Here is a 13,762-nt window from a genome sequence, read left to right as displayed (position 1 = left end):
TACTATTGATGAGTACATGACAAAATATATTATTATTACTGACTACTATTGATGAGTACATGACAAAATATATTATTATTACTGATTACTATTGATGAGTACATGACAAAAACTGGGTTCATCATTTTAAAATTGAAAGTGAAAAAGAAGAGAAGTAAGTTTACAATTTTGAAAAGATAAACGATCTTCATTCTTCATGACAGAACAAATCTCAAGAATTAAAGAAGGTTGCAACCCAAACTGAAATATTGTCTAAAATGAATAAATGTTTAAATCTCTATACAGTTCTTTATCCTTCGAGCATAAAGAAGACGATCTATTAAAACTAGTTAAGATTTATAGTTGGACAAGTACCTTAGGCGAAATCCTGGACCAAGTCCATGGTCAATACTTGCTCCACCACTCAAACCAACCCCGGAGCTCCCGCTAAAACTACTCCCGGAGCATCCGCTCCTACTACTCCCAGGCTCAGGACTCCCTGCATCCGGTTGACTGGAACATCCGGCCTGGGGGGAGTTGTGACCGGATGGAGGCCGAGGAGAGGTCCCTGCTCCAGGTCGAGGTCGAGTAGAGGAGGACGGGAGGGGTCGAGGGGAGGATACGGAGGGAGGACGGGGTGAGGCTCCGCCTGAACCTCGGGGAGACATTTGGCCTGAGGTTACAGTAGCAGCGGGAGGATTCCTGGATAAAAATGTGTTTTTCCCCCACAAAATCTTATGTTAACCCTTTGANTACGCAAGCTTTATCAACTATTCCAAATACTTACTAAAGTTAAATCAGAGAAAAAACAACTTTGAAATTAAAAATTTTCTTGAGCTATACTATGTCAAGTTAGGATTATATAGAAAAGTTTAACAAAATGTTAACTATATTAAGAGTTAACGGTTTTCTGTAAAAATATACCTGTTTGCTTTATTCCTAGCTTTCTCTTGCTCTTGAACCCACAGAAGATAACTCTCCCTGGCAACCTAGATATGATAGGATAAGGATAAGATAGTAAGATAAGATAAGATACAATCAGATAAGATAATATCAGATAACGACTTAAGATAAAATAAGTAAAGATAAGATAAGACAAGACACCGTAAGACAAGATAAGATAAAATATCGTGGTTTTTAAAAATAAAATGTTCATATTGTTTTGGACATTAAAGTCCTTAAACAATATGAGAAAATATACTCAGATACTCTGAAATGAGAAAATACTGAAGATTTCTGATGAAATATACAAATAATAATAATGTAAACACATATTTTAGTAAATCAGTCAACAAGTGTTTCCCTTTTAATATATATTGATTCATTTATGAACTCATCACATAAAATATATAGAAAATATAATTTTTAATTTTTACAGACGTCGGAACTTATGTATAAGGTAGCTTTCCTCACAGTGGAAGCGATTTAAATTCTTAATCTATGGAGAACAATTGACTAATGTTTTCGCGATCTCAAGTTGGCAAAAAGCAGATTAACTTCAATGTGGGTTGGGGTGGTAAGAGTGTATAACGAGGGGGGATGGTGGGTAATGCAGAAGTCCTCAATGGGTAATCACCGCCACCCAAACGTGTTTTACGGCATGCGCACTCCTCAATTGGTAATTAAGACAAAAAAGCGAAACATTAAATCGCTTATTTCATAGAAATAAGACCATATTGACCTTTGTCAATGGCCCATATGGAGTACAATATTGTTAAATAAAATAAATCTATATGCCACATTTTATTTTCGAAACTGAGGAGCAATAAAGAAATCTTTAACAATATTTAACACCATAGAGCCATTAACATGCTGCATCAGCATGCCGCACGTTTAGGTGGCGGTGATTACCCATTGAGGATTTCTGAACTCCCCCCCTGGTGTGACCAGTTCTCGTAAGATCACTGAAGTTAAGCAAAACTTTGCACTGACCAGTAAGTGGATTAGTTGCAGGTCAAACCCCACACCTCACACGACGTTGCAAAAATTTCGCCAATGAAATAAAGATTTTCCAAAAATGAACCCCTAAGATAACCAGTCCCTAGAAGTAAACTCTATGTGCGTGGTTCCTGGAAGAGAACCCTTGTGTGTGTGGCCCTCTGGAAGTGACCCCCTATATGCGATGTCCCCGGAAATGAAGACCCCTATATGAGGTTTCTAAAAGTGATCCCTAAAATGCGTGGTCCCTAGAAGTGACCCCCCAAATGCGTGGTACCCGGCAGTGAATTCCTGGAAGTGTATTCCCCGGAAGTAAACCTCTACATGTATGCGAGGTCCCTAACGTGAGCCCAAGAAAAATATCTCCTAAGGTTTGAAAGGAAGGATCTGTTAATCTGATAGTACAGCTTTCAAAAATGTACTTTTTTTAAATGTTCTTTTTTTTCTTTTTAGGGACGACGTATTAAATTTTTTGAAAGGTTTAACGTAATTCGTCAGACTTTATAGATACTGATTAGAGTCTTCAGAAGAAATTATCTAAGCAAAATCCGGAACTCTGGGTTCCTCCGGCGACCTCAAGTACAATACCTGTTCCTCTATAGCCTCGTTGGTAGCCTCCCAGTCTGTAAACCTGATTTTATCCTCCAGCATCTGGGTCTCTGTCAGGTTGTTGTCGTTCTGTGCTAGGACAGCTGAGAGATCAGAGGTATTGCAACCTGGTTTCACTCCTGGTAGACCCAGGCCTACACCTACACAAAGTTGTATTAAAGAGACTGTTCGCGTAATTTCAAGTGACCCTCCATTTATAATGGTACCCTTGACACCCTTATCTGCAACAAATGCGCAAGTCAATTTTTGTGATAAACTCTCATTTCAAAATTATTCATTTTCAAAATTATAAAAATTGATTTATCATTCATACGTGATCTTTTTGAATGGGGCATGGCCAGTTTTGCATGTATAATCCCTTGAAATTACGCTTACAGTCCCTTTAAGCAAGGTTGTACTACTTAGTTACATTTCACACTCCATACCATTATTTTTCCAAAGTTACATTTCCTGTATATAAAACTTCCTCAAATTCCTTCTTTATGTAACTAATATTCCTTTCAGGTAAATCTTATTCAAAAATTTACACCATGTCTAAAATATTCAGATTTGTGAAATTCACAGTATTAAAAGCAGTGCTTAAATGGAGTGACCGGCTATGTAAGGTAGTTGAACTGAGTATGCAGTGTTGTGGAAAACTGCTTTCGGATTCATATGAGACATATTAAACTTAAAATCAATTTTTAAAGATCTGTAAATCCTTAGTTTGAGCGCAAATTCAACGTTCAAAACTCCTACTTTGGGGGTAAATACGTTTTCAGAATTATTATTTTTAAATTATTAAATAACGACAACTAAAATAAAGTAAAAATTATACAGTAATCTAATTAGATGGTTAGGAACATATTCATCAAAAGAAATTTGTCAATAAATTAATGCTAAAATCGATTATTTCGATTTCATTATTATATTGAATTTCTTATTTTCTTTGAAGTTATTTGTAGATTTCTTCAAACTCTTCAAATGTCGTCTTTTCGATAATTCTAGAAAATCTGCAGAAAATCTTTGTGTATAATGAGAAACCAGAATAATGAGAAAATAGAAACTAATAATTGAACAAGATTACTTAGTTTCGATGTTAAGATTAATTTTTATTTTCTCAGCATGTTCCTATACATGACGTCTGTAGTTTATTGTAGAACTTCTTTACATTTTATGTCGTCCTTCTTTTTTTACACAATATAGTCGTCCTTCTTTCATCTTTCAAAAATCCTTTTTGCGTGAGAAATAAAATATTTTTAACAAAAAACATCTCATTGTTTATTTTTCTTCCCCAATACAGCTTGCGAAAAAACTATCAAAAGAAAGACTGACAATTATAGATACAAGCCTAAGTAGTTGGGGCTTCACGGCTTCGGCTACTTCCACTCGGGCATAACAGTATCATTGCACATGTCATGCTAACTCTGTAACCCAAGTACTCCTAAAGGAGGCGGAGGGTTGCCGGGATGGGTGGTTTCCTGGTAACATTTGTGTTATTGGGATGTCCTAATAGATAGATAGATAGATAGTCTATAATCTGTATACCCAAAATACACCTGTTATGGAACGTAGTACCATGAATAAAAATGTTCAAGTTACCTATGGCTGAATTGTTAGGATCTACTACACTGTTGTAATGAACCCCTCTATGGTAAGAGAGACGAATAGGTATACTGAGTTCACTACTGGATCGGTTCACGTTCTGGAAGATATTTATCGGCTCTAAAATAAGAAAATAATTTATAAGAACATTTACGAACACATTTAAAATCTAGCTCATCCCCATTGATTATATTAATAATAAACTCTAAATCGATCTATCAATCTAAAATCGATTAATCACTCTCAAATCAATTATTATATCTTACATCGAATAATCAATATTTGATTTGATAAATCAATCTTAGTTCAATTTATCAATCTTAAATCAATTAATTAATCTTAAATCAATTAATAAATCTTAAATCAAATAATCAATCTTTAATTAACTAATCAATCTTAAATCCATTAATCGATCTTAAATCAATTAATCAATCTTAGATTGACCAATCAATATTAAATGGTTTAATCCATATTAAATCTATTAATCAATCCTAAATCGATTAATAATTCTTAAATTGATTATTCAATGAACCCTAAATCGATCTTAAATTGATTTAAAAATTCAGATAATGCAATCCTAAATCAATTCATCTTCAAACAACATCAATGTATTCTTGAAATGCCAAGCTTACTGAAGGAAATGCCAAGCTTACTCAAGTTTGAATAAAAACTGCCTTGTAAAATTTATCATTAATTTTAAGTAATTTATCAAATATATATAGCAATAACAAGACTTCTGCCGGGCAACTGAATTATTCAGCATCCTTAATAAATAAATTTAATTATGTACAATTTACATTTCCCCGTTGAAGTACTACGGTAAACATTACCTGAACTGTAGCAATAAATGTGAATTGGCCTGTTATACAATTCTGAAAGCGCCTAAAAATAGTATGTACAGAAATAATTGCATGCGTTAAAATTATAGATCATATTTTGTCATTTAACTTGAATTCCATCTATTGCGTATTGTAATGTTGAATTAAATCTACATTTTAAATAAGAGAGAGGAATCCATATACCAGCGAGGACCACGGACGTCACACAACAAAAATGTATTCTAAGAACAAATATAAAATCGAATATGTTTCCCGTAAAACAAAATAAAGGCTGTGATTTGAGAAAAAAATCACAGCGAAGTCCACAACAAAGTTGTTGCTAGAAAACAATAAACTTGTTACATGATGAGCAAAAAAATTCAGAGATTCTGTTTAGAAACAAACAAAAATGCGGAAATTAAAATTTTACCTGAATTTCAAGATGGTTTCCGTGTACTTGGGTAAGGCGTTTTCTTCGTACATATTCTTTAAAGTCTTCAGTCACGTATTGTGCATAGTAATCATTATTACTTTCCTAAAATGAATAATTCATGTTGAAAGAGTAAAACTTGACGTTTTTTTAAAATAAATATACTTACAATATAGTTCATACACTGAGATCTAACTCTGCGATGCATGTCCTGAATAAAAATTAAGAAAATTAAAAATTTTGTTGTATATTTTATCAAAAAATATTTGACCAATAATAATTAAAAAAAATGACCTGGTCTCCATAAAGTTGATCAGCCACAGCTCTAAACAAGCAGGCTCCGTCCTCACCCATTAGTTTTATAGTGTATCCTTTTCTTCTCATCACTCTTTCAAACCTTCATATTCATTATTCAAAATAAGTATTTTCTCTTTATTTTGCATTTCAAATAAAAATGCAAATATATGAAGTAAAAAATAATTACATGTATGACGTATGTGTTAAAATTTGACTCATTGTAAGTATAAATCCACCTTGAAGGCAAACTTTACATCAAAACAAAAGCCAATAAATGTAATCGCTGAAATTGTAACAGAGGCAGCTTATGGTGGGGGGGGGGGGGTTTTAAGGGGAATTAGGGGGAAGTCTCCCTCTCTGAATAATTGGGGGGACATCCCCCCACCCCTGGAAAAATTAGGAGCACAAGAAGAAAGAGCAGGCACCTTCTAACCCTTTAATTGTGATTTTTAAGAATTGAATGAATTTTTTTGGGGGGCTGCAGCGCCTCTTTTTCACTCAAAATTAATACTTTTTATAAAAATCCAAATTTTCAACCTTCCACCCCCCAAGCTGTTCATGGTTTTGATATAAAAATTGCCCCTGATTTGTAATAAAAAATATTCACCCATAGATTCATCTTTTATTATCCGACCAACCCGATTGTTTTTAATTGGATTTTTAAAATAAACTATTAAAATATATTTAAACCTCAAATCTTTCTCCACCCACTCTGCCTCTGTCAGTGTAACGCCCACATGGCTGTATTCGTCTTCCGAGTTGTATCCTGCTAGTTCCTCTTCCTCCCGGTATCCACTCTCCGCCCCATATCTGCCCTCCGCCCCGTATCCGGCTTCATCTCTGTATTCTCCGTCCTGCTCCTCTTGTAGTGGAGTTTCCACCCTGAACAATCAAACAAAATTTTGTTCTGTTCTCAAAATCATTTTTTTAAATGTGTAGAGGGCTTTGGCATCAAATCAAATCAAATCAAATCATTAGGTTTAGGGATTGCTTTAGGCTCCTTCATGCAAAGTGGGGTTTCAAGTCACTGTGTAACTTAGTTTTTCAGCCCGGATCCTCATGAAGTTGTTAATTTTGTTACATTGGCTCGGATTGAAATCATTAATTCCCGATAAGATCCCAGCAGCTGACCCAATTTGAGCAATGTCTCCATTTTGCGGAACCTATCATTTGTAATTTTGCCATACATGTTTAGTGTTAATGACAAATGATGCCTGACCTCCCTAATGGTTATCAAAATCTTTGTTGGTAGGTTCTTAAACCGTAACATAAGATTATTATTGGCTTAGTTAAGTGATAAGTTTGAATCAAATATCAGATACATGCTTAAGTAAATTAAAACCTATATTATAAATTACCAAAAAATCTGTTTGTTGGAGTATGGGGATTGGGGGGGGGGGAGTTGAATTTAGAACAGCCATGTGTACAAATAAAAATGTTAAGTCAAGAATACATATTTATAATGCTGTTAAAGTGAAAAAGAAAGAATATTCCATTAACAGTACTTAATTAACAGCCAGGTCTATAAAACTAATTTAGAAAAATAATCCTCTAAAAACCACCAATCTACATGATAAATATCATTATGGGTAAAACTAAAGAATTTTCGAAGGGTTAACAAATGTGTATATTTATACTCATCAGCATTGCTAAAGGGTTATTCCAAAATCGTCAATAATTTCTCCCCAATAGAAGGGGGGGGGGGATAACACTGGGATAAAGTAAGCTGCTTGCCTTGATGAAGATGGACTAGAAACATATGTACTGCTCCTGGACCTAGCATGGCGGGGATGTGCTTGTCTGGCTCGTTTAGCTGGTACTCCGTCCAGAGAATCCTCGAAATCGGCAGGATGGACCGGAGAGGAGTGTCTCTTCTCCTCCCTAGAACCGGAGGCTGAGGACCAGTGCGAGGGCGATGATGTTGAAGGAGGCCGTGTCTCCTGTCGACTCCCCCATCTAGTGTCCGACGGTACGTTTGCTGCGACAAATAGAAGTTCCTCTGAACCCTAAACCACGGTAATAAATTAAAAACAAAGTTAAGTCAACTAATATATTTTGAACAAAGAACAAAGAAACCAACCGACAGTATTTTTAGATAAATATTAATAAAACTGGCTAAATAATTGTGCAAATGACTAAAAAAGAATATGCATAAAAACAAAGTCTTATATGCTTACTAATTTTTCAGAAACGTTTAAGAAAATATCTTTTTTTAAGAAGAAATAAATGTTGAAATTTTTGTTTGGTAAACTTGGTAAATTCCTGAATAATTATTTCTATTCCCCCCTAGCGCTCGGCCCCCTAGCCTGTCCTAACCGCAGCGATCGGCCCAGAAAGTGTCTTAACCTAACCTAACCCTAAATAAATACTAATTAAAGTGTCTTAACCTAACCCAACTCTAAATATATACTAATTTAGTTGAAAAATTATGAAAATTGTCATGTGTACAAAATTGATACAAGGGGGCCGAGGGGTCCAGAAATCGTTCTATGGGACGGACCCGGAAACTTTTTCTCCCAATGCTAGATGTGAAATTCGTGAAATATTGAAATTTTAACTTAAATGTAATTACTTGATTGGAGGCCAGATATCCCCCACCCCCGAGATGGGTTTCATTTTCCCCCTCGTTCTTCCCTCCTACAGTCTTCTTTTTCGGCAAAATCGTCATTTTGTCCCTTTAACAGGCACTCTCACAATTTACGAGCTCACATTCGTCGACGATTTGAGATCTGTGCGTTCATAAATTTTACAAGGCGAATTAAAACGGTGCCATCCAACAGAAATGACGTAGTTTCAGGGCTTAGAACACTTAACTGCTGAGTGCTGACAGCTACGGTGGAGACACATTGCGGATAAAAAATGAACTAAACTAAAATTGGAATCGGATTTCGGGAAAGCTCTAATTTGCACTTCCTTGATGTTTCAGTAATAAGAGATCATCGAAATGAATGATTCAATGTATTCGTAAAATTTTACTAAATAGAAGTACGTTTTCACCATATATTAAAGCATTTAATGCAGTCGCTGGACGCTGAGGGCATATAATAAAACAATGAGCAATACGAAAAACAAAAAAGCATAACACTTGAAAAAAAATAATATTTGATATCAAAGCAATAATTTTAAAAACAATAAAAAAACGGAAAACTAAAAATTATTTTCGTATAATACAAACAAAAATGGAACTGTCGTCCTTGATTCAAGAAAGAAGAAATTTGTTTGGAAGATGGAAACGCGGCAGAGTTTATTTTTATGCGCAGGCCAAGTACTCTAACCGCTCAAATGTGAGAACTAATTTAATTATGACTTAATCAAGCAATCAATGTCCCTTTGTTGTTGATTTTCATGTAAATTAGGAACCTTTAGCCCTTTCTTTTCCTTGACATCTACTCGTTAAGTCTCTAAAAAAGCTTGATTTCAGTTGATGATCATAAACAATTTTTGACAAAAAATTATTTTGAAATTTTGGGTCTGTCCTAGTGAACGATTTTCGGACCCCCCCAGGCCCCCCTCCCCCCCCTCTTATCAAGTATTCTTGACTTTTCAAATGTTTATTTTCTCGTTGCCAAGATTATTTTAGTTTTTACACGATTGCATCTGTAATCTTAGTAATAAAGCACTTCGCTTAAAATTATACATCTATATATAAATTTGGCTTGTCTGTTTGTTTGTTTGTATCCAATAAACGTCAAAACGGCTGAACCGATCGGACCCAAATTTTTTGTGGGACATATAGGGACCCCAGGGAAGGTTTATGAACGATCAAAATTTCAAATATTTGTCTCCATCAAAATTCGATCTTCATTAAATTTTTGAAAATTTTGAAAATCCACGAAATTTTTTGTGAAAATCCGCAAATTATTTTGTTTTGTTTTACGATGTACACAAAGAGAACATGTTCACAATTAATTTAGAAGATGGGCGCGAAGCGCCCTCTAAGGCTAGTATTTCATATATTTCGCATATACATATTACGCACGTAAATATATATTTATATTAATATTATTCAAATCTATTTATTGATCAAAATGTGCAAATAAACTATACATACAAAATATACATTAAACTGTTAAATCAACAAAACCAAAATAAAATTTCAAATATTTAGCACTGCATCACAAGCTCTCATTTAATCGCCTATTACTCAATTAACTTAAGCCAATTTACTTAACTTTAAAATTAAAACACCAAAAATTTACCAAATATTTATTATTTCTTTATAAATAAATGATGCTCTATGTAAAATATTAAAATCAAAATGTACGTGTTTTTGATATATATAAAGTTTACTATGTTATTTTTGTACTTTTTGATCAATAAAAAGATTTGAATAATAAAAATAAGCTCTGCAAGTACGTGAATAAATGACGAACTGGCAAATTCCGCAAGTTCCAACAATAAGAACAAAAACCAATCAAAATATTGAAAGTGGCGACCAGACTAAATAAAATCAACTGGATAATAGTAACAAAACTGGTCCGTCATCATTTAGAAAAAGACATGACCTTACAAAAATGACCAGGCAACTGAGACAATTCTGAACTGAAGGCATAGGAGGGAGCTATGCACTTGTACTCCCGAAGAAGAAGGCAAAGAAAAAATGCAATAAAACGGCAAAGAAATTGTAACAAAAAAAAGAAACGCTGCAAAGAACCAAAATTGTATTTTTTCTTGATAAAAGAAACCACCGGTCCAAAGGCTATGCACTTGTACCAACTTTACATAGAATAAGGTTTAGGTTTTCTAAGCTCAACCCCTGGATCATGGGATTCGATCAAAGAAATGTGAAAATGCAAATTGTATCAGGAATAAAACAAAAAGTTACATTTTGAAAAGTAACATGATTAGCATCAGTTAATAATTTCCGATGCTTTACTTATTTCCTGATCCCAGACGATTTTCTAGATTTAACGATCATAATGCTTTCTTTTCCTGATAAGTCGTTCTGCCTTCTCCATCGCTAAACCCAATGACTTGGTTGTGGCCTTGTATTCTACAATCCTGTAGATGACCTTGAAATAAGTAATCACAGATTTACCATTCTCAGTCTGCATTTATCATCTAGATGGAGCATCTCTGTGTACTTCTCTTTCCATAGATAAATAGATACTATCTTGTTAGTTTATAAGGTCCTCCTAGTTTTCTGATACTGCACCCATTTCAACTTATTGTCAAAAAATATATTGGTATTCAATTCATAGCATTTACCCCAGAAATTTAATCCCTGCACAGCTATTAATTCTTCCTCCCATTACCACTCACGTTTTTGCAGATTACTATTAGAATGCTCTAGCTTTTTTAGCAATTTAGGCCATGGCCATGAGATGTACGATAGCATTTCAGGTGGTTCATAAAATTTGCAATTAAATTCTTCGTTCGAAATTCTAGTATTATTATTATCACAATATATATATTTTTATACTAGCTTTTTTATGAGTAGTTCTATATGTAATGTTTTTATTAGTATATTGAACCACAACACTAAGTCATGTATATTTAAGGAGCCCGCGTAATAGCTCATAGAAATAAACTTTAATCAATCAATCAATATACTAGCTATAGCTAGCCAAATTCAGCGAGTAATAAATAGATTGCAACCAGGGGCTATTAGGTGCCTGCTCTCTCTTCTTGCGCTCCAAATTTTTCAAGGGGGGTTCCCTCCTTCCCCCCCCCCCATAAGCAGCTTCTGATTGCAACTGCATATGGTTACTATAGTTTTAATTGTTTTCAGACAGTATGTCGGATAAAGAAGAGTCGGGGTCAAAGACAAATTGTTCATTCACATTCAAACGCCGTGGAGGAGGCAGAATACAGGTATAGGTTTCTGTATTTTATATATTTATTCGCATATCATGGAACACCATTTTGGAGAGTGCTGCGTTAATATTCGCATATCATGGAACACCATTTTGGAGAGTGCTGCGTTAAGTAGGAAAATGTCATATCTATTATCTAATCGATGAATATCGTTTTATAAGATTGAATTTATTTTTTAATTTAATTTTTTAAAAACATTGAAAAGGATCTTACATAATATCAATTCTGACCAACAGCACTATCGAGAACCCGATTTTCTACGATAAAGATTTAGAAAATTTGATTTTCACAGAAATATTGGATAGAAATGTCAAAAAATTAAATATGATATTTAATCCCTGTAAATCAATTCTCAGGATCCATTTTATTTTGGAGCGGATCCGGATCCAGGTCGTGAAAAATGAACATTTCTTTTAAAATAAGTAGAATTTTAAAATTATTTTTTCTATTTTTTCGCTTATTTTCATGATAACCCTTTATAAATCATTCAGAGAAAAGAATATTTTTAATTATCTCCATTTTTCAACGATTAAAATATTTAAGTGTTGAGAGCTAAAAGTTTTTTGATAGATATTTTGCCCCTTGGATCTGGATCCAGGAAGCCAAAATGTTGCGAATTCAACGAATCCGGATCCTAAGCACTGCTTTAAATCATAATCCCGTTCATAATTGGAACCCCTCACTTGTTCTGTTTAGAAACGAGAAACGAAAGATATTGAATCCAATGGTGCAGAGAAGTAAAAATATAAAGAAGTTTAAGGTACATTTTTAATATGAAAGGATGGTTTATATATTTTTCTTTCTCCTTCCTGTGTTCTTTAATGAATTGTGAACAGATGAACCTTGAACCTTTTTTAAAAGTTATTACTCCAAATTAAGTTTGAAGTTCCGTAAAAAAAGAATAAAAAAATTACCCGAAAACTTAAATTTCCCGAGGTAGAAACTTCTGTATGGTTTTTACCACCACGGATTATCGAAGAGTATTTAAATTATTCTGTCCGCGTAACATGAAGATCAATGCTTGATCGATTCACAACACTAAAGTTCTGATCTCTGATAGTACCTCCTCCACCCCAGACAAGACAAGCCAAGGATTAGTAATGAACAAAATTAAGGGACGAGGAGGAGATGGGGACGGAGATAGTAGTGAGGAGGAGGCGGAGAAGAGACGAGCAACCCAGCTGGTGTACGGGTCTAGTGGAGCAGTTGTAGAGAAAACAGATCAGAATGCTACAGCTATACGACAGGTGGATACAGAACTTGAGAAAGATCAAAGGTAACATCATATAACAAAGTCATGTTTGTACAGGATCTTGAGTGTATACATCAAAATAAAACCCAATATTTCTTAAATTTTGCCCTTTAAGCTTAAATAAACAAAGAAAAAAGTGTAAATGTATTTTAAGTACAAAATGCATTTTTTTAATCCTCAATCTTTTACATTTGGTGCAGTGCATTTTTGCCTAATTTAAATTCTCATAACATTTCGTTAAAGGGACTCTCGACGTAATTTTCAAGTGATCGGGCATGGTTTTTTTTTAATGGAAGGTCACTTGAAATTACGTAGACAGTCTCTTTAAGAGCTTAATAAATTTTAGGGCTATTACAGAGCGGTCAGAGCAGGTTGCAACAGAGACAAAGGGTCAAGAGGACGACAAGATCTACCGAGGGATAAACAACTACGCAAAGTATATTGACAAGAAGGAATCATTGATCGGGAAAAGAATGACGATTAAACCTATAAGAGCTCCGACCAACGTGAGATCAACCGTGAGATGGGATTATGAACCCATGTTGTGTAAGGATTACAAGGAGACCGGATACTGTGGGTTCGGGGACACTTGTAAGTTTATGCACGACAGGTCTGACTACAAGCACGGGTGGCAGATGGACAAGGAGTTCGAGGCTGGAGACTTTGAAGAGTCGGACGATGAAAAATACGCAATTTCGGACGAAGACGATTTGCCACATAAATGCGGGATTTGTCGGGGTCAATTTACCAATCCGGTGTCAACACGGTGCAAGCACTACTTCTGCGAGGCGTGTGCGCTTGCGCATTACAGAAAGTCCCAACGATGTGCGCTTTGCGGTCAACAAACTAACGGAATGTTTAACCCTGCTAAAGACTTAGTTGAAAGGTAAATAAATGATTTGGTATTTTTATCAATTAATCTTCTTCTATATATAAATTTGGCTTGTCTGTTTGTCTGTCTGTTTGTCTGTTTGTATCCAATAAACGTCAAAACGGCTGAACCGATCGGGCCCAAATTTTTTGTGGGACATCTAGGGA

General features: G+C 34.6%; 2 protein-coding genes across 2 annotated transcripts in view; one reads left to right on the top strand and one right to left on the bottom strand.

Annotated features, from left to right (window-relative positions):
- The window catches only part of LOC111707992 (OTU domain-containing protein 5), a gene marked incomplete in the record, with an annotated part of 10,703 nt that extends 2,199 nt beyond the window's left edge, over positions 1 to 8,504 (bottom strand). The window contains 11 exon segments of the mRNA XM_023481201.1: positions 355 to 681; positions 904 to 968; positions 2,506 to 2,666; positions 4,108 to 4,230; positions 4,941 to 4,992; positions 5,359 to 5,463; positions 5,528 to 5,569; positions 5,653 to 5,755; positions 6,346 to 6,537; positions 7,390 to 7,661; positions 8,228 to 8,504. Of these exon segments, the coding sequence (XP_023336969.1) occupies positions 355 to 681; positions 904 to 968; positions 2,506 to 2,666; positions 4,108 to 4,230; positions 4,941 to 4,992; positions 5,359 to 5,463; positions 5,528 to 5,569; positions 5,653 to 5,755; positions 6,346 to 6,537; positions 7,390 to 7,661; positions 8,228 to 8,323 (1,538 nt within the window).
- Positions 8,505 to 12,061: 3,557 nt separating this feature from the next.
- LOC111707998 (RING finger protein 113A) lies at positions 12,062 to 13,610 on the top strand (the record flags this gene model as incomplete). Its single annotated transcript, XM_023481215.1, is given in 3 exon segments — positions 12,062 to 12,232; positions 12,588 to 12,748; positions 13,071 to 13,610. Coding segments are annotated over 3 exon segments (854 nt in total), but the record flags the coding sequence as incomplete, so codon positions are not given.
- Between the last annotated feature and the right edge of the window lie 152 nt (positions 13,611 to 13,762).

This window comes from Eurytemora carolleeae, unplaced genomic scaffold (assembly GCF_000591075.1).
Source record: "Eurytemora carolleeae unplaced genomic scaffold, Eaff_2.0 scaffold692, whole genome shotgun sequence".
NCBI lineage: Eukaryota > Metazoa > Arthropoda > Copepoda > Calanoida > Temoridae > Eurytemora > Eurytemora carolleeae.
Note: the sequence above shows the minus strand (reverse complement) of the source record. Positions and strands in the feature narration are given on the sequence as shown.